Genomic DNA, 21003 nt, shown 5'->3' on the forward strand with positions numbered 1-21003 from the left:
AGAAAAGATTCAATAATTTCCATTTTTTTCTAAAAATCATTCACCCAATATTTATAGTATAAAATTATTTTACCTTAAAAATAACCAATTTTTTAGATAAACTATATAAAATCATTAGAAATTTAAATATTTTTGTAAACATATCACCAACAGATTTTATAGTTTGTATATTAAGGATTAGTAAAAGGTTTCCCTATTGCTCAATCTATCCCATTAGATTTTACCAATAAAACTTATTTAAGTTAACCCTAAGTAAAAAAAATAACATATTAGGAGAATGAAACATATTTTAATTGACTTTAGAAAAACAATGCAACATTTTAGTGAATCAATCACCAAAGAAATTAGCATTATGAAAATCATTACCCATAAATCCTTAATCATCAATCGCTTACCCTTGTGAGAGGCTTTACCCTAATAACACCTATTCTTGAGCTTGCCAATTATATCACAATAAAATTAACACTATATAAAATTATTTGAACATTTAAATGTTAAATAGCTAATATTTTAACCAATTATATTAAATTGAAAGTATATTATCATATTGAATCTATTGATGATGATGATGTGATGGTTAACGTTCGTTGAGACCAAACATTGGTCTATCGCCTAAAGAAACAAATTATTTATTTTGATTTAAGATTTTATTCCTATGCTCAAAAAGCTTGGAGAGAAGCCTCCCGAGCTCACTATAATTTTGACATTGTAAAAGGCTAGGAAGGTTAGTATTGTAACAAAGATTGCAAAACTGAGACCTAATGTGGTAATGTGGTTGTCCATGGGGCACTCTAAGAGGAAGTGGTTTTCATCTTGGATGTTCCTATTCTCACATATATGGCAGATCCTTTCCATCCATGGTGTTTTAGGAACTGCCCAATGATCTGTTTCACTATGGAGCTCATGAAAATCCGTTCTAATCTTTGCTATATTAATTTTTTTCTTTGAGCTACTTAAAATAGAAAGATACTTTTGATCTTCTAGGGTGGGGTTCATGACCTTCTTATAATAACTTAATTTTCTTTTAGCCGCTAAATCTTTCTCACACCACATTTTTTCTTTGAACTTAGAATTAACAATATCTTTAATGCTTTTAATGTTTTTCAATGCATCATTCTTGTTGATCTCCCAATAATTTAACCAGGCCCTCGTGTCTTTATGCCACCCCCATTGAGCCTTAGGTGGTTTTAGCTAGAATTTAAAGTTATTTAAAAAGTCTATGATCGTCTATATTATTGATGGATTAATCCAGTTAATTTTAAAATATTATATAATTTATCTTTTTTAATTTTAGTTGATTAATTTCGAAATATATAATTTATATTTATTAAATTTTAGATAACGTAAAATAAAATTAATCAATGTTTTGTTTTCATAAGAAACTGAGTTTTTATTTATTTTTATCATTCTATTAAATTTGAATTATTTTTTTAATCAATAGTTATTAATATACGAATTCAAATTATATTCTGCAGTAAAATTTTTAAATTTTATTAATTTGTTTAAATTTAATTTAAGAAATACTAAAAATATTGAAAAATTCATTGGTTTATAATGATAGACAACCATAAAGTCAAAGTTGCTCCAGTTAGAAGAATGCTCTTAGATAAACAAAGTATTCTGCAGTAGCAAAGCCCCATACATATATATATAATATTAAATTAATATCTGCATGTCCCGAAAACACCTATTAAAAAATATCTCCCAGGACAGGAGAATTGACTTCAAAAATTTAATATAATTAAGAGACTGGTTATGACAAATGGAATCACAATTATTGTTCCTTTAGACCAATGAAATAAAATTTGCTTCCTAGCACTTTGCATAATATTGAACAGTATGGCAGGAGGCCAAAACAATATTTTTCTATCTGGATTGACAGCGACACTAAGAATAGAATCCGCGTCATCCAACCGAAATGTGTGGTAGCTATTGGACGAACATAAAGTGGTGTTAACTTATACATAAAGTGCGGACATAAAACCAAAAAGTAAGGACGATGACGTTATGTCAAATAATTAATGAAAAAGCTACAAGTGGGTTATTACATGGGCGAACTAAAGTAAAAATTTCACGTACATAATGATATAAAAAAGGGACATTATCCAATATGGTAATTAAAAATTTAAAAGGAACCAATAGGGTAAAGATTTGATTTAATTTAAAGGTATTTTAATTGTTTTTGTGCAGTCTCATTGATATATGAAATAGTTTCTTGGGCCAGAATTAGATAATACAAATCTGGGTCAGATTTTTTTTAATTATTATTTAGCATTTTCAAAAGTTTGAGACATTTTTTACTTCTCAAATTAAATAACTTAAATCTAATATCTTTAAAAATTTGTACAAGATTTGGGATACAATTCATTTAAAAAAAGTATCTTTAAAAATTTGTACAAGATTTTGGATACAATTCATTAAAAAAAGTGTTAAGAAAATAACCATCTTTTAAATAGATTAATTATTTTTTATGCATTTTAAACAAAATTTTATCTAAAATAGTTGAAATGGTAAATTGGAGTAAAAATATTTAAAGCATTTAATTTTTACAAATTAAACAACTCAAAAATATATTTCTTTTTATAACTTTTACTCAAAATTTAATTAATTTTACTCAAAATTCAACAATTTTTTTTATTAAAATAACAAAATTAAATTATATAAACTAAACTCTCAATTTTATTTTAATAATTCTAAACTCATTTATAAATTTAAAAAATACATTTTAAATTACCCTAAAAATATATTTTATTTTCAAAATTAACTCCAGTTACTAACCCCTCTTAATATCTTAATATATACTCATTATATTAATCAATGTAGATTTGTTTTATTTATTTTACAAAGTTAACTCTCACCACTCAGCACTTTCAATTTATTAATATATGTCTTATATTATATTAAAGAGTTATTTAACTAAAGTCATAATTTTGTTTAGAAAATAATGGAAATTCTAGTTAGATTTTGATAAAATCTGGTTGAATTTTTTGGAAATCTAAATTATAGCTGTGGAGCTTCAAGATTTTGGGTGCCTCAAGGGTTTTTGATGATGCTAAATCCATTTTTACTATCAGAAAATGTCTTAATCTAACCCAACTTCGAATTTTGCCTCAAACTTATTGAAATTTTGGTAAGATTATAATAAAATCTGATAAAAAAATTTGTAAATCCAAATTACAGTGACAAATTTCAAAATTTTAAATACATTAAATACCTTTGATAGTGCTGAATCCATTTCCACAATAAAAAAACATGTTTCAAACACATATTCTCCCAAATTAAAAATAAATAAATAAAAATTCCTACTATATAAGAAAATTTGCAATCTTACACGCCTAGAAAAGTGATTAAAAATTCTACAACTAAACCCAATTTTGGGAAAAAGTCTGTCCGCTGAGCAAAATTGTTTCCACGGTATTAGTATATCTAAATTTGTTTTATAAAAGCCCACCACTTATATGCATATGAAGCCAGTATCTAATTTTGTAAAATGGTAAGCGAAAAAAATTGAAGTGTCATTATGGAAAATTATCTACACAAGCTTCGAGTTGACACCAAATTTCAACCGTCTGTATGTCAGGTTATAGGCGTTGCCTAAACGAAAATGTTAACAAAAGAGGGCCATCTTGAAAATTTATTTACATTCTACCATGTGAGCTGATACGAAATTTCAACCATATCTGTATGTCAACTTGCAGGCAATTCGTGTCATTATTCTTTCATTCATAAAGTCATACATAATCTAGTAGTGGTGACTCCATCATGATTGACTCTGTATTCGCCCCATAAAGCAAAGTGGCGGTGGTTGACTCAGAAAAAATCCAGTTTTTGGCTGTGATTCATGGGAATGGATCCGCCCTTTGCAGTCTTAACGCTTTCACCAAGCAGCACAACAATTAATTTACCAAACGTGTGGTAGAAGAAGTCAACGAATCAGATTATCTAGAATGATGGGGTGGGATTGTGTCTATCTCCTTCGAATCAGATAAACTAAAATCACCCACACACCTGTCTGTGGCTATATAACCAAACACCTGTCTCACCCTTTTCTCCATGACAGAACTGTGAAGTTCTCTTTCTGCGTCTGTGCCAGTGACAGCATCAGTCTTGATAGACAATAAAAGCCAATATGGCAATTCAGTTCCGTATTAAGACAGCGAGCGTGTTTTTTCTAGGGCTTGCTCTTGCCCTTTCTACATGCCGTGGAGATGTGGAGGATATTGCTACTGAAGATTTCTTCAATGGAATTTTATCTGGTGTTTCTGATACCTGTGAAGCAAAGAATTTCTATACATACAGTGACTTCATTACTGCTGCGAATGCATTCTCTGGCTTCGGCACAACTGGGACTTCCGATGATGAGAAGAGAGAAATTGCCGCTTTCTTCGCGAACGTTGCTCACGAAACTATCGGTATGTCTCACATCCATATATACCTTCTCTTTCTATAAATAAATTCTGAATATGATCTCAAAATTTCTAAAATTATCATTTCATTTCAGAATTTGTAGATATTTACATCAATATATTGACTTATATAGGGATTCACTGACAGGTTTCTGCTACATCGATGAGATACAGAAGGGCGACTACTGTGATTCCAACAGTACACAATATCCCTGCGCACCAGGGAAGCAATACTACGGCCGTGGCCCCATACAACTCTCATGGTATGTTTCTTCGTGTATATGTATTTCTATATATGTTATAATGTTTATTCTCTATTGAAATTGAATTAAATGTTTGGTGACCCACCATTTGCTTGTTGCTTGTTTGCTCTCACATTTTGCAGGAATTTCAACTATGGTCCAGCTGGAAATTACCTGGGCGCGGATCTGCTGAATCACCCCGAAATTGTGGCTCAGGATGCCCTAATCTCGTGGAAGTCTGCGCTCTGGTATTGGAATGTGAACAGTGACTGCCACTCCGCTATTACATCCGGCAAAGGATTCGGAGCAACCATTCAAGCAATCAACGGAGCAATAGAATGCAACGGTGGAAACACAGACGAAGTGAATGACCGCATCAGTTATTACACCAAATACTGTAGTCAATTCGGTGTAGATCCAGGAAGCAACCTTAGCTGTTAAGACTAATGGGTGCTCCAGCCTGTTGTTCTCCATCCAGGGAGTTCAAATATGACAAATGTTCGGTAGCACTCAATAAAGTGATAGAGGCTAAAAATCATCGTAGTATTACCGGTTACTGACAAAATAGTGCAATGACAAAATTGTGAAAGTAAATAACAGTACATTTCTGAAGTAGATAAGGATTTTGTTATTATTTATGTGGTTATTCAATTTTTTCTAGATTAATCATATTATTAATTTTAAACGAAGTATTTAATGGGGTCTATTCTCCGGATAAAGATGTTCACACAAAATCTAGAGGTGTAAAACCCTATCTGAAGTAGATAAGGATTTTGTTATTGATTTCAGATTTGTGTTTGTGTGATTTATATGGTTATTCATCAAATTTTTTTAGATTAATCACATTATTTGTTTTAAGTTTAAAATTAAATAATAAGATAATTCTGAAATAGATAAAAATTTTGTTATTGATTTCATATTTCTGTTATTTATATTGTTATTCAATTTTTTTTAGGTTAATCATATTATTAATTTTAAACGAAGTATTTAATGGGGTCTATTCTCGGATAAAGATGTTCACACAAAATCTAGAGGTGTAAAGCCCTAGACAAATATCTATTGCAAATTAATAAAATCTTAAAAATTAAAATTCACAAATTAATGCGAAAATGAGCGTATGCTGCGTCATTCAAGGTATATACTGTTGTTTCCTCAAGCCACAATTAATGCGAAAATGAGAGCTATGATGCATTATTTGATATGCATATTGCATGTTGATGTTTCCTCGAGAAAATTTAGTTAGGTGCTTATGAAATGGAATGAACAGGAACTTTTGGTTGATCATCAGTCAAATAAATGTTATATTGTTAGAAGGTTAAAATGCAATTAAGCATGTAAATGTATGAAATATATATAATTTTTATTATTTATTTATATGGATGATCAAATAAATGTTATATTGTTAGAAGGTTAAAATGCAATTAAGCATGTAAAGGTATTAAATATATATAATTTTTATTATTTATTTATATGGATGATCAAATAAATGTTATATTGTTAGAAGGTTAAAATGCAATTAAGCATGTAAAAGTATTAAATATATGTAATTTTTATTATTTATTTATATGATATTTTTAAAAGTGCTTTTGGATTTTTGAAATAGAATGATGAGGATATGATTATACTTAATTTAATAATTATGTTGTAAGATTATTATAAATTATTTATTTTGGTCCATTAAATTATTGAAGATGAGGGTGATAGAGGTTAATACTAGAGTTTATGTTAATTTTAGATTTGGGTATTAGTATGCAGTTGAGTTAATAGTGGAATTTCTTTTTTACTCATTGGAATAAATAATCTGTAGTTGATTTATAGATGGATGTGGTTAATGTGCATTGATATCAATTTTTTCTAATTAAAATTTTAAAAAGATAAGGAATTACTTTGTTTGATTTTCAATATTATTTTTATATTTAAATAACTTTAAGAAAACGATTCCCATAGAACCTTACTTTTGATGAGTTAAATTAATTAGAAAAGTCATGTTGTAATAAACATTTTGAAATTGTGATCTAATTGTGATGGGTGCTCTGTTAAGGCACTCCTTGATGTGAAGTCACTGGTTCAATTGCCCACCTCCATCGGGGTGATATATTGGACATGATGAAGATGTAGTTTGTCCTTGCAAATTTTCATACATATTAGGAGGTATGTCTTTGTTCACATAACACAATTTAGTCTAAAATGGGTCATTTTTAATAAATAAATAAATAAATAAATAAATATATATATATATATATATATATATATATATATATATATATATATATGATCTACACGAAGAACTAACATATTAATTTTGTTTTATGAAAAATTATATTTTGTATTCTTTTTCGAAGTAATATTTTAATTGCATTTTGTAAAGGACTCGTAAACGAAGATAGGGACATTTTTAAAAATATTTTAGTTGTGTATATTTTATGTTATTGATATTTTATTCAGCCTCTTTAAGACTGTCCAAAAAAATTTCAAAAATTATGTTTAAAAGAAATTAGATAAAAAATATCATATGAATTCAAAAATGTCAAACTCATATGTCATTGGATGAAGGATTCCTTCATGAATCCAACATGATCAACTTCGTGACCTAAGGATAATTTTTTTGCTAAGTAGCCTAGGGTACAAAATGTGTTGTAGAAAATTTTGTAAAAGTGGTGCTGAAATTGTGGATTTTGGAACTTCAGAAGCTTGATTGAGCACTTAAAACACTTGATCAAGCACTTAAATTTTAAATTCAAATAGCTTGATCGAGGGTTTACCGATAGAGCCAATTATGTGGTTAACCAGGGGCTCGAGCCTCTATAAAAAAATTGTGGATCCCATAATTTAGATTTTAGAATCGATAAAGATCTAAATTTTAATCCATCAATAATTTAGCCAAGTTGATATGATATTATTTTACTAAAATGAAAATTCAATTGGATCTAGGTTATGAACAACATTAGAAATTTTTTGTGTATTGCACTGAGATGCACATTATAAAATCGAGTATGGGGGAAATATGTAAATATGTATGCCCATGCTCAAAATATACCTTATCATATATGTTGGCTTTAAATGGATCATAAATTTACCTTTGAAAAAAATTACATTTAATTTCGAAATTTTATTATAATTTTTGTTATCGTGTCATGTAGAAACCTTATTAAATTTAATATTAATATTAACAAATATTATTATTATTATTAAAATATGAAATGTAATATTAAAATTAAAATTTTAATATTAATATATTTTAATTTATCAATTATTGACTAACATAATATTAACTCTAATATAATATAAATTTTGTTGTATTATAATATATATTAATACAATCACATTAATAAATGTGGTTGATATATGCCATAGACATTGACAAAAGTGTTACTGACAAAAAAAGTCATACAAGCTAATTCAATATGTTAATCTTATTTAGCCTATTTTTTTTATAAATCTATTATAATAATATATAATATTTTAAAAATAGTGAAGTAATCATAACATAAAGTTATCTAAAGAAATAAAACCTAAAGTAATTCAATTGGAAGACATGAAGCACTTTATGTATCTTTGATAGATGTAGCTAGAACATTAATATTTTGAATAATATTTCCATGAAAAATTATCATTTTCCCTCTAACTGAATGTAAAACACACATTTGAAATCTTTCTCTTTAAATATGTATTATATAAAAAAATAAATTTTTGTATGACATCAAAATAAAAATAAAAAAATGATTTAAACATAATATTTTAATTGTTAAAGCAATTTGAAAATTTTGAAACATATTTTTATTGAATAATTTAATCCTTAAAATGTTTAGAAATAAACTTACATCATCTATTTAATTTAAATAAAAAACACACAGGTTCTTAATCTTTAATTTAAAATTTTCGTACTAACATAAATTTAATTAAAATTTCAATTTCAAATAATCAACTCTCTATTAGATACAAAAATATAAATATATATTAATGAGCCAGGTACTAAGACGCTGACTCATTCAAACAAAACGTGGAGGTTGGTTAAAGCCATGTGCTAAATTTTGCGAATTTTTTCCAATTATTTGTTCGTGGTGTCTTTTTTAAATATGTAGTAAATAAGTGGTATGGATTGCCTTTACGGTTTTTGTGATTCACTATTAACGAAAGAAAACCATTTGATTCCAATGTGATAAGTGGTGATATAAATGATATTTAATTAAATATGTTATTCTTTCATTTGAAACTTAAAACTCATTCGAATACATTTCATATGATGTGTTGGATGTTGTATTTGATAAAGAATATTCTCTTGAAACGAAATATTGTTCACTCATTTATTTTAAAATATAAATTCCTCGGGCCTAATTCTAATAAACCACACCTATAATGTAATTAATATATTAGGATTTATATTAGCTCCAAATATATATGGGAGGAAAGAACAAAGACTTAGAGTGATAGAGTTGGAGACATAGAGGGAGTGACAAGGGAGAGATGGAGATAAAGTGAGGGAGAGAGAAGAGGAGGATTGAATAAAGAGAAGAGGAGAGGTGAGAGATGGGGAGAGAAGGGTAAGAGAGAGAGAGGGGTACACAAAGATGGAGAGAGGGAGAGGAGAAAGAAAGGGAGCTTGAGAGATGGAGTTGGAGGGAAAGATAGGGAAGGAAGAAGATCAAGAGATATAGAGAGAGAAAGATGGAGTGAGAGAGAGGGAGTCACAAGGGATATAAGGAGAGAGAGTTTGTATGTTTGGGGTTAGATAGAAAGACAAAGAAGGAGAGACAGAGAGAAGGGGGAGAGTAAATTAGAGAGGGAGGGATATGGTCAACAAAGTTGGAGAATGAAGAGAGAGAGAGATGATAGGGAAAGACAGAGGGAGGTGGGAGAGAAAGGGAGAGAGATGAGAGAAGAGAGAAAGGACTTGAGAGGGAGGGAGAGAGAGAAATGGAGTTGGAGGGGGAGAGACAGAGGGAGGTGGGAGAGAAAGGGGCAGAGATGAAGGAAGAGAGAGAAGACTTGAGAGGGAGGGGGAGAGAGAGATGGAGTTGGAGGGGGGAAGAGAGGGAGGTAAGAAGAAATACACATAGAGAGAGAAAGGTGGAGAGAGAGATAGGAAGTGACAAGGGAGGAGGAGAGAGATGGAGAGAGGAGAGTATGAGGGAAGAGAGATAGAAGGGGAAACCGAGGGAGAGAAAGAGAGGGTGAGGGAACGGGAAGAGAGAGAGGGAGAGGGAGGGAGCTATAAATAGATATGGAGAAAAAATGTGTATGTTTGTGGGGTGATATAGATAGAGGAAGAATGAGAAACAAAGGGAGATAGAGATATATATGGAAGGGAGAGAGGGAAGAAGAGAGAGATAGAGGGAGGGAGGGAGAGATAGATAGATATGAAGAGAGAAGGTGTGTTTTTTTGGGTCGGTGAGATAGAGAATACAAAGAAGGAGATATGGAGGGAGATATCAATATAGCTGGAGGGGGGAGAGAAAGGGAAGAAAATTGCTTGCACTAGATGCATTAATTTCAAAGTACATATCTTGATTTCTAATCCTAGTTGATTTCTTTCATTAGATGCACTGATTTCTTTGTAGATGTTGATTTCTAATTCTATTTCATTTCTTGTATTAGATGCATTTATTTCCTTAAATATGTTAATTTATAATCATGTTTGATTGAGCTTGCATTAGATGCATTGATTTCAGTAGAGATGTTGATTCCTAATCCTATTTGATTTCTAGCACTATATGCATTGATTTCAATGTAGATGTTGATTTATAATCCTATTAGATTTCTTGCAGCATTAGATGCATTGGTTTCAGTGTAAATTTTAAATTCTAATAATATTGTATTGTTTGCACTAGATGCATTGATTTTAGTGTAGATGTTGATTTCTCACTCTATTTTATTGTTTGCATTAGATGCATTGATTTCAATGAAGATGTTGATTTTTTATTTGATATAACTAGATGTATGTTTTACATTAATTTCAAGGTAATTAGATTAAAATTGTGCATTGATTTGAGTGCACGTACAAAAAATGATTGACGACGTACATTATGACTAAACTTTTATAGATAACCTAGAATGAAATAAAATCAAATAAAACTTATGCTTGTAACTTTAACATCTCCACATATTTTAAAGTTTAATAGAACATATTTCAGTCATATTTATGTTTTTAATAATTGAATAAAACTTATTTGAATCATAAGAAATTGATTGAAATACTTAGATAGCTAAGTAAAATTAGGAAAGTTGATAACATTATATAAAATTATAGAAATGTTGTCATATATTGTTTTTTGACCTATATATTAAATTTCAATATGAATGACTTATATCATGTTATGAATAAGCTCTTGTAGATAATCTAAAAAAGAAATAGTAAAACTTATTTGTTATTTACATGACATATTTTAAAATTGAATAAAACATATTTCAATCCTATTTGTGTTTTTTAATTGGACCTTGAGATAAGAAATTGATTGAAATACTTAAAAAGGTTGAGCATGCCATGGTATATGGGTGGGTCACAAAAATTTCATACATCGATTTTTTATTATAATATGGATGACTTTAGAATTCAAATAATTTATTTTTAAAATTGAACTGTAATAACATGCATGTTGATTGCACTAAAAGACACTTTCTACAAGATAATATGAAGCATGATTGTAATTCTTTCCATGTTCAATATTAAATTGATACATGAAATATTTTAGTTTATTTTAAGTATCAAAGTAACTTTCATCATAGTAAGATTGTACTTATATCATATTATGACTAAGCTCTTGTAGATGACCTCAGAATAGATAAAATTGAATAAAACTTATTCATTATTTACTAGACATATTTTAAAATTGATTTTAAAGCTTATTTCAATCCTATTTATGTTTTTAATTCAACCATCATATATTTTAGTTCATTTTAAGTATCAAAGTGACTTGCATCATAACTTAAGATTGTACTTATTTTCATAGTATATAAAACTAAAAAACAAAATTGTTATATTTTGTAGTAAGAGTTATAGTATATAGAAAAATATTTAAACTATCGAAATAATTTTAACAGATCCATAAACTTTAAAAATTAATGAACATCCATAAAGAAGATTAATACAAATCCATAAACTAAAATAATGAATGTATCAATAAACAATCGATATGAAAATATATACAAATTACAAATATTACCTGAACATCCATAAACTGAAATAATAAGCATTTGTAAACTAAAATAATGTTCATGTACATCCATAAACTCTCCATGTATGAAAATATACAAAGTTTGTATCACATGTGAATGTTCCCTATGAAATGGAGATGATTTCGCTTCTTGCTGGGATGGCTAGTGTTTGAACAGGGGCGACATCAGCGAACTGGTAACCATGGAGGGACAAGGAGGAGGGAGCTCCACTCCCTCCTACAGTAACGTGGTCTTGAACAAAGGTAGAGAGACAAGTCGGAGCAAGCAGAAAAACTCCATGGAGAAAGAGACAAAAATCACTGAGACACAAGTGTTGGAAGGTAGCGGACCCCAGGATGAGAGAGGGACCCACGAGGAGGCTCGGGAAGAAGAGAAAGCAGGAGATAGAGGTCAGAAGTCAGAAAGCAGAGCTCCAACGGGACCCTGCAAGCCCAAGGCTATTATCAAACCTTGGGTGGTCCTTAGTGATCCGGCTCTGCAGGAGCACAGAGATCACATGGCTACCTATGCAGTCATATGTAAGTTCATGGGCATCTAGCCCATGGAGAAAGCACTATACACTTGGATAAGAAACACATGGAAACCGAAAGGAGATATAACTATACATCTGGGTTCTAAGGGTTTCTTCACTGTGGTTTTTAAGAACTTGGAGGATAAAGACAAAATATTCGAAGGAGGACCTTACTTCTTTGCTGCTGCGGGTCTCTACATGCGACCTTGGACGATGAACTTTGTGCCGGAGCGAGAAACGTTCACTTCGGTCCTGGTATGGATTAGACTATATTCCTTACCTTTAGATTACTGGTTGCCGGAATCCTTAAGAGCTATAGGCAATAAACTAGGTCATTTTATAAAAATATCAGAGGCTACTCTACATGGTAAATACACTTCCTTCGCGTGCATATGCGTTGAAATGGATTTATCGGGAGCACTCCCGGATGAGGTCATCCTGGAAGTTTATGATGAGGAATGGCTCCAGGCAGTCGACTATGAACAGATACCGTGTAGATGCCACAAATGTCATGAACATGGGCATCTCTTCAGAGAATGTTCACTTAACAAAAGAGAGAATAATCAGAAAGGCAACATTGGTAAAGACCCTGAAGGTTTCACCAAAGTGGCAGGCAAGGGGAAAGGAGGGGGGGAAAGCACAAAAAAAAACCCAGTGAGTATAACCTACCAAGTCACAACAGTTTTGAGACTCTAGAAGAGGAGGGGGAAGAAAATGAAAAGAGTAGAGATATGGGGAAAACCGCAACAGAAAGGGAAAGAGAAGACAATATGGACATAACACAGGATGACAAAGAAAGGAAGGAGGACCCACAAAACAACACATGACTTGGAGAAGACCAGGATATGACCCCCAGCGAAGTAGGAATGGAAGACCAAGAACTACAGGAGATCCTTGAGAGGGAGAACTTGGAACTTGAACAGTTTCTAGAACAGGGCATCAACAAAGGGATTGAATCTCTGCCACAAGAGCAGTTTGACAGAGTGCAACAGCTCTATCTCAATAGATCCCAAAAAAAGGCTGCTGGAGTCAAATGGCACTATGATAGCCAGGAGAATAAAGGGGTCAAACAGATGGAGATCTTACCAGGATGCTCCACCAAAAATCCAGGCAAAAAAAGAGGAAGAAGAAAACATACTGATCTCCTACTAGAATGTGGAAAACTCCTGATTAATTCAGGAGTGATGAAAGACCTTACCTGTTACTCTTTAACAAACACCTCATTATGAAGCTCACAACTTGGAACATTAGGGGGCTAGGAAGCAAAAGAAAGCAAAGAAATCTTAGTAATAGAATAAAAGAAGAAAAACCAGATATGGTTTTCATACAGGAAACCAAATGCTCAATAGAAAAGATCAGGGACCTTCACAGCAAATGGCTCAACAACTATGAGTACCTGGAGGTCAAAGCCAACAACACAGCGGGGGGAATTCTTACCCTTTGGAATCCTCAAAAAATTGAGATCACAGATGCAGAAGCTTCCAGAAATCATCTCTCTATTATTATTCAACCGCTGGGGGACAAAGATTGTTACTTGACTACAAATGTCTATGGTCCTCAATTGCTTGAGGACAAACTAAGACTTCTCACCTCACTAGAGGAACTAAGAGGAAGACATCCTAGCATCCCCTGGATTTTGTGGGGGGACTTCAATATGATCAAATCACTTTCAGAAAAAAAAAGGGGAAGCAGAATGTTGGGGCAAGACTCACTCACATTCCAGAACTTTTTAGACAACATGAGACTAGTGAGCATGGAGACTATAAATGGCATCTTCACTTGGAATAACAAGAGAGGGGGAATAACCCAAGTTGCTTCAAAATTAGGCTGCTTCTTAGTTTCGGAGGATCTCCTTCTATCAGGTCACTCCATGACCGCATGGATTCTTCCTTTTGGGGGGTCGGATCACTAGCCAGTTCAGTTGGAAGCTTCTTGCATTGGAACCCAAAGAAACAGACCTTTCAGGTTTGAACATTCTTGGCTCACTCATCCAAACTTCTACAATAACATTAGTAAGTGGTGGGTGGAAGACATGCACATTCAGGGCACAAAAATGTTCATCCTACATTAGCGCCTTAAACATATCAAACAAAAGCTCAAAGAATGGAACCGAAATGAGTTTGGTAACATTTTCGAAGCCAAGAGAGAAGTGGAAAGTAAATTACAAGAAATCAATCAAATTCTCATCAGAGGAAGGATTCACTGAGGAGAGGAAGGTAGTGGCAGACTCTTTACAGCAGGAATGGGATAATAGATGTCAGCATGAGGAGATCTTATGGAAATAGAAATCTAGAGTGTAGTGGATTAAAGAAGGGGAGAGAAACACTAGGTTCTTCCATAAATCCACTATGAAACACAGGGCTCATAACAGAATCATGAAGCTACTGGATACACAAGGAAAGGAGTTAAAGACTCACAAGGAAATGGAAACGGTGCTCCTTCAACATTTTAAAAGCATAGCAATGGAAACCTTGGCCGATAGATCACACTCCATTAAGAACTTCACTAAGAATATTCCCAAGATGGTGACCAGGGAAGACAACTACAATCTCAATAGGCCAGTAACGGAGGAAGAGGTCAAAGAAGTGATCAAAGAGATGCACAATGGGAAAGCTCCAGGTCCGGATGGTTTCAATGTAGATTTCTTCAAAACTTGCTGGGAAACAGTCAAACACGACATTCTTGATGTGGTAGAGGACTCGAGAACATCAAGAAAAGTTCTCAGAGTGCTTAATGAATCTTTTATAGCTCTAATCCCTAAACAGGAAAAGGCAATGACTCCAGATAAATTTAGACCAATAGCTCTATGCAATGTGGTGTACAAAATCATCTCCAAAGTTATCGCTAACAGACTCAAACCTCTTCTACCATCGCTAGTTTCAGAGGAGCAGACTGGGTATGTGGAGGGAAGACAAATCCTCAACAACATCATCCAAGCACATGAAGTGGTCCATTCCCTCAAGACCCATAAGCAAGCAGGTATGATAATACAGCTGGATATAGCAAAGGCCTATGACAAACTTAGCTAGCAATACATAAAGGAAATCCTTAAAGCTTATGGATTTGATTTCAACTGGATAAATGGGTCATGGAACTGGTCACCTCAGCAAGTTCCTCTATCCTTCCTAACGGTTCACCTTCTAACACTTTCAGGCCTTCACGAGGCCTTAGGAAAGGAGATCCTCTCTCCCCATTCCTTTTCATTCTCATGATGGAAGGATTGGGCAGAACAATCAATGCAGCCAAGGAGGAAGGTAGAATCAAGGGGCTAAAACTGACTCAGAATGGGGAGGCTTTGACGCATCAACAATTTGTGGATGACACAATGCTACAGGGCTCACCCACTATCAAGGAAGCCAAAGCCTTTAAGCAAATCCTGAATGACTTCGCCCTTGCTGCTGCCACAGAGGTAAGCCTTTCAAAATCCAAAGTTTTCTTTTTCAATATGGACATTTCAATCCAAAGACATCTCTCCAGAATTCTTGGTTTTCAATGAGAGAATCTTCCCTCTAAATATCTGGGTATGCCTCTTACTGACAAGCCTCTGAATAAGGTAGTTTGGGAGGCAGTTACAAATAAGCTTAAGGACAAGGTCAATAACTGGACTCATAGATCCTTAAATTTAGCAGGAAGACTTGTTCTTACAAAGGCGGTACTTCAGACCATTCCAATCTTCATGTTCTCTGCACTTCCAGTCCCTAAAGGAGTTTTACAGCAGATCAGGAACATTCAAAGAAACTTCCTTTGGGGTAAAGGGGAAGAGAAGAGGAAATGGGCCCTGGTAGCATGGGACAAGCTTTGTAAAACCAAAACCCATGGTCATTTAGGACTCCACGACCCGGACACCCTAAGCAAGGTCCTGGGGGCCAATCTTTGGTGGAAATGGCTAAAAGAGTCCAACATTCCTTGGGCCAAGTTATGGAAACAAAAGTATGAAACAAATTTGTAGGAAAAGGACCACATTCGTATGTCAGGGCACATCAGGGGCTCTCATATTTGGAACAAGGCTTGGGAGAATAGAACTTTAATTCAGAACCACAACTTCTGGGAGATTAAAATCGGAACCTGGCCTGGTTCTGGTAGGACAACTGGTAGCAGGAACAAAATCTTTGCAGAGATAGTCTAGACATCATAAAAAATGATACCCTTAACAAGGGGCTCAAGAGGGTAAGTGATTTTTGGGACCAGTCTAGAGGGGAAAGGAAATGGAGATTATGGAGAGTACCATATGATAGTGCAGAAACCCGTTTGAGAACCCAAGCAAAAATTCTGGAAGACATCCTAGAAAAGAGACAGATTCTGACCTCAACTTCGGATGGTATTCTTAAATGGGGTAGAAATAAAAAAGGTAATTTCAACCTCAAAGAAGCCAAAATAATAATCACAGGATTTGACTATTCAAATGCTGACAAGACTTGGGGAAACATTTGGAGCAATCCTCACTAGATGAAAATCAAAATGTTCATATGGTTAGTTCTTCACAAAATTTTTTTGACTTGGGAAAATATCAGAAAAAGAGGTTTTTTAGGGGCTTCTAAGTGTCACTTATGTGGGTGTTAGGAGGAGACAATGGATCACCTTCTCAGCTTATGTGAGTTCACCTCCTCCATCTGGAACTGGGTAGCCTCTATCTTCAACCAAACAGATAGAAAGGAAAATGACATCACGGAAACTTTAAAGAATTGGAGGAAAGACTTCTTGGAAAATGAAGCAGTCAATGTGGCTTGGACATTGATCCCAGGCTTCTTGATCTGGGATGTGTGGAAAGAACGCAATAATAGAATCTTCAAGAATAAATCCAGCTCGACTCAAGGTATTGTGGTTCAGATTCTTAATCAGCTCAGAGAAACAGTTAAAGTCTTTATGAAGCAACCTCCCGGGAAACCCCCTGTTCCAAGAGACATCCTCATCATTCAACAGCTGGGTCTTCAGGCTTATGATACAACAAATACCAATAAGAAAGCTAGGCAAAGAACAGAAAACAAAGCCTTCTGGCAACCTCCCCCTCATGGCTTTTTGAAACTAAACATTGATGGAGCTTCAAAAGGGAACCCAGGGAATGCTGGTTATGGTGGAGCCATCAGAAATGCAGAGGGCAACATCCAAGTTATCTTTCATAGTCATTTGGGGAGGGCCACCAACAATATGGCGGAACTCATGGCCATTGAGCAAGGCTTAGAAATCCTAATAGAATACAATCTACCCAATACAATTATAGAGGCAGACTCAAAATTAATGATCAACTCAGTTAAAAGAATAAGCACTGGCTCAGCACTAGATAAAGTTTCAAGGAACTGGAGACTAACACAAGTGTTTCATAGAGTTCATTCTCACCTCAGAACACTTAAAACTCTGAGCTTTGTTCATGTGCGAAGAGAGGCCAACAGAGTGGTGGATAGATTAGCCAATGAAGGAGTGATCTACACATGAGAAAACAAGTGCCTAGTTTGGGAGAATGTCCAAACTGGACAGCTTCGCGAGGACTGCAGTACTCTGGCACGTGAAGATAGGGAGCATCACCAAAACTCCAAAGGAAATCAATTAATAGAAATCTCAGATGATGACTGTTAAAGGCACAAATGATAGACAGGCTAAGTTCTGGGCCTTATATAGGAAAAGAAGACAGAGGAATGGCAGGCAGAGTGGAAAGACAGGAAAACTAAAAAATGGTTCCAGGACTTCTTCTCAGAGAAAGGGGGTTTTGCAGACACTACCAGATTTACTGGAAGCTCAAAGGTGCCGGAAGTGGTTTCACCATAAAGTTTCCGATACCACAAAAGGAGGTACTCGTGGCCCTTGGCAGACTGAGAATGTCGCCTTCACAGGTCAGATACATCCTGCGCAACTCTTCTACCCAAAATCAGGTTCAGCCGTCGGATCGGGTGGCAGAAGATCTAGGGCGAAGAAAGGTCATGCTTGTTGGCGGTGGGACCGGAGCAGTTTTGATACAGTAACCCAGGTTATCGGGCGGCCCTATGTTCTAAAGCGGTTTTCAAGAAATGGATGTGATGCCATTGAACATGCGACACGTGGCTCCAGACTCAAAGGTAATACCGCCTTTATCGCGCGAGTAATGAGCGTGCATATTGTCCGCGCGATATTCTTCGCCGCCGTCAGATCGGGTGGCAGCAAATCGAGGGCTGAGGTTGATAGGGCTAGTTGGTGGTGGGACCGTGCTGGCATGGCCATTGTTTCCCGCGTTATCGGGCATCAAATCAACCACAATCGGACTTTCTATGGACATCCGACTCCCATGGACTTTCGTTGGAAATCGGACTCCCATGGACTTTCGATGGAAATCCGACTCCCATCAATTCCACGGACTTCCACGGTAGGAGATTGTCGACTTAGCTTTGTAGAAATAGGGTGATTCTCCTAAGCTTTGTGGTTTGTACACATGTGACATTTGCTTACATGTATATTATGTAACATTTTTTTGTTGATTTAGTTGAATAGAAGATATGATTCTTGCTTGAGCAAAAAAAAAAAAATGTTACCTACGAAAAAAGCAGGAAAATATACAAACTATCCACTATAAGTACCATCAAAACTCCTATGTGAGTTCCATCGTGTAAAGTAAGTGTCCATAAGCTGGTATTTCAATATAATACATTCAAAGTCAAACTAATTAGATCATTATTTGTAAAAAATAAACAATATGGAAATAAATGGTTTTGAACCACATTTCTAATTACATATATGAATCTACTAACATCACTTGAGTCCAAATGCAAGTCATATAGGATGGGGGTCTGATGAATATGTGTTTGGTGCCCCCCTACTTGTGGCTCAATGATTGGGGAATTCATCGATGGACCCACATCATCAATGCCTTTATACCCAACATCCCACTCATTTGTCCACATCACTGCGACATCAACAACACTTTGCATATGGGCTTCTGTAGACAATGGTAAGGAAAAATTATAATTACTCTAAAAATTAATTAGCATGTATGCGTAACTTAAAAAAATAAAATGTTGAAATCTTAGGAATAAAAAAGTCTACCTCAATTGTTGGTCCATGTGGTTTCACATAGTGACTCTCCTCCACATGAGTGTTATGAGGTGGAGGTGGAGGTAGGGGAGAATCCATGGAAACATGCTATGGTCGAGGATGGCCTGGTTGACCAACTGTGCCCTTGGATGACCTTGTAATCTCATCCATGTAGTTGGATTGCGTCTATATGTTATCATGAACTTATTAATATAAATGAAATCTAATATGAACTAGAAATTAATATAAATAATTGTGCATAATTTGACAATAAGAGTCAAAATTTTTGTATATATATGTACATGTTTTGTGTCATGTGGTTCATGCACCATCCAAGTGTCACTGATGACTTCATGATACATACATTCATATGATAAAATCTAGTCAACTGGTAAATTCGCAAGAAATGAATCATCAAATAAAGAAACTAGCAGGTCATGAGGCAATGGTGGCAGTCTCCTAATCTCTCTATGCAATGCAACAAGTGTAATGACTAATGACATTTACATGTTATCTGCAATGGTATCCCTATTCTTAGCACTGAGCCGCAATAGATCCTTTAGATTTGTCACAGATACCATGCTCCGAGACAATAGTGGAAAGAATCTCAAATGTGGTGGTACATGCCTAGGGTCCCTACGGGCCCCCTCACCATCATATGTACATCCCAAGCCACCTCCATAATAATGAAATTCAACATCAATGTAATTGGACCTCGTATGTAAGACAAAATCTGCATATATATGCTTGGAAAAACCGACCCAAATCTCCAATGAATTGATCATACATAAAATGGGTTGCGTCAACATTATCGAAATATTTCAATGGAATTGGACCTTTATGTCTAGCAGGGTGATCTAGAGGAATGTCGAACAAGTCTCCATGGACATCAATGTTCTTGGTTGCCTCTTTCACCACCTCCGAAGTATGTGGGCCTCTAACCTCACGCCTCTTAATCCTCTGCATGCACTGTAGGAAGTGGATCTATGGGCTCGAATTTTGATATGTCACGATGAACCTATTGATGTTATTCAATGTCAAAGAAAAAATATGCCTAGTAGGTTTACTAATAGGGATGTTATCTAGCTCTTGTTTGATCCGTGTATGCCGTGGCATAATATCCTCCAATGTGCTATGAGTTGTAGCATCGTCCCACGAAGGGATTGATATTACACTCTGATCCTTAGCTTCACCTTGTTGAGGGTCTACAAATCACAAACATAATTTAACATATATATTTAACTAACTAAAATCATAATAACATATATATTAAATTCAAACACATCAATTGAAGACAATTTCAATACATAAACACAAAAGGTTTAAAGAGGATTTGAAAATGCAAGACGTGCACCTGAAATAGGTGAAGAAGGTACACTGGAGGTAGCATGATCATGAACAAAAGCATAAACAATGCCTCTTACACTCCGACTGACATCAGAGGAAGAATCTATGGGTGGAACGCTCATTATGGGTGGGCTACGTGATCTATCATGAGCTCAACCATGTATAGCAGATCCCATCACACTCCAATGACCTACAGTTGGGGCGTGTATATGGGATGCCTGTGCATATTACATATAATACATATAAACTAATCCAATAAAAAATTGTTGACTGAACTATTACATTTAATACTAAACTATTACATATAGTACATACAAACTAATCCAAG

At 34.2% G+C, this 21003-nt stretch overlaps 1 protein-coding gene across 1 annotated transcript; it reads left to right on the plus strand.

Annotated features, from left to right (window-relative positions):
- Window positions 1-4075: 4075 nt before the first annotated feature.
- Window positions 4076-5263, plus strand: LOC149223978 (endochitinase 4-like). Its single transcript, XM_089383447.1, has 3 exons — window positions 4076-4412; window positions 4555-4669; window positions 4792-5263. Exons 1-3 carry the CDS (start codon window positions 4130-4132, stop codon window positions 5087-5089), a joined length of 696 nt encoding a protein of 231 aa, XP_089239573.1. The 5' UTR covers window positions 4076-4129; the 3' UTR covers window positions 5090-5263.
- The last annotated feature ends 15740 nt before the right edge of the window (window positions 5264-21003 follow it).

The sequence above is a fragment of the Pinus tabuliformis genome, chromosome Q (genome assembly GCF_031772625.1).
Source record: "Pinus tabuliformis cultivar Carrire ecotype Pingquan chromosome Q, CPIR1, whole genome shotgun sequence".
Lineage (NCBI taxonomy): Eukaryota > Viridiplantae > Streptophyta > Pinopsida > Pinales > Pinaceae > Pinus > Pinus tabuliformis.

Coding starts and splice junctions, on each gene's coding strand:
- LOC149223978 (XM_089383447.1), top strand. CDS start 4,130: ATGGCAATTCAGTTCCGTATTAAGACAGCGAGCGTGTTTTTTCTAGGG. Junction 4,413..4,554: donor CGTTGCTCACGAAACTATCG/GTATGTCTCACA, acceptor ATTCACTGACAG/GTTTCTGCTACATCGATGAG. Junction 4,670..4,791: donor GGCCCCATACAACTCTCATG/GTATGTTTCTTC, acceptor CACATTTTGCAG/GAATTTCAACTATGGTCCAG.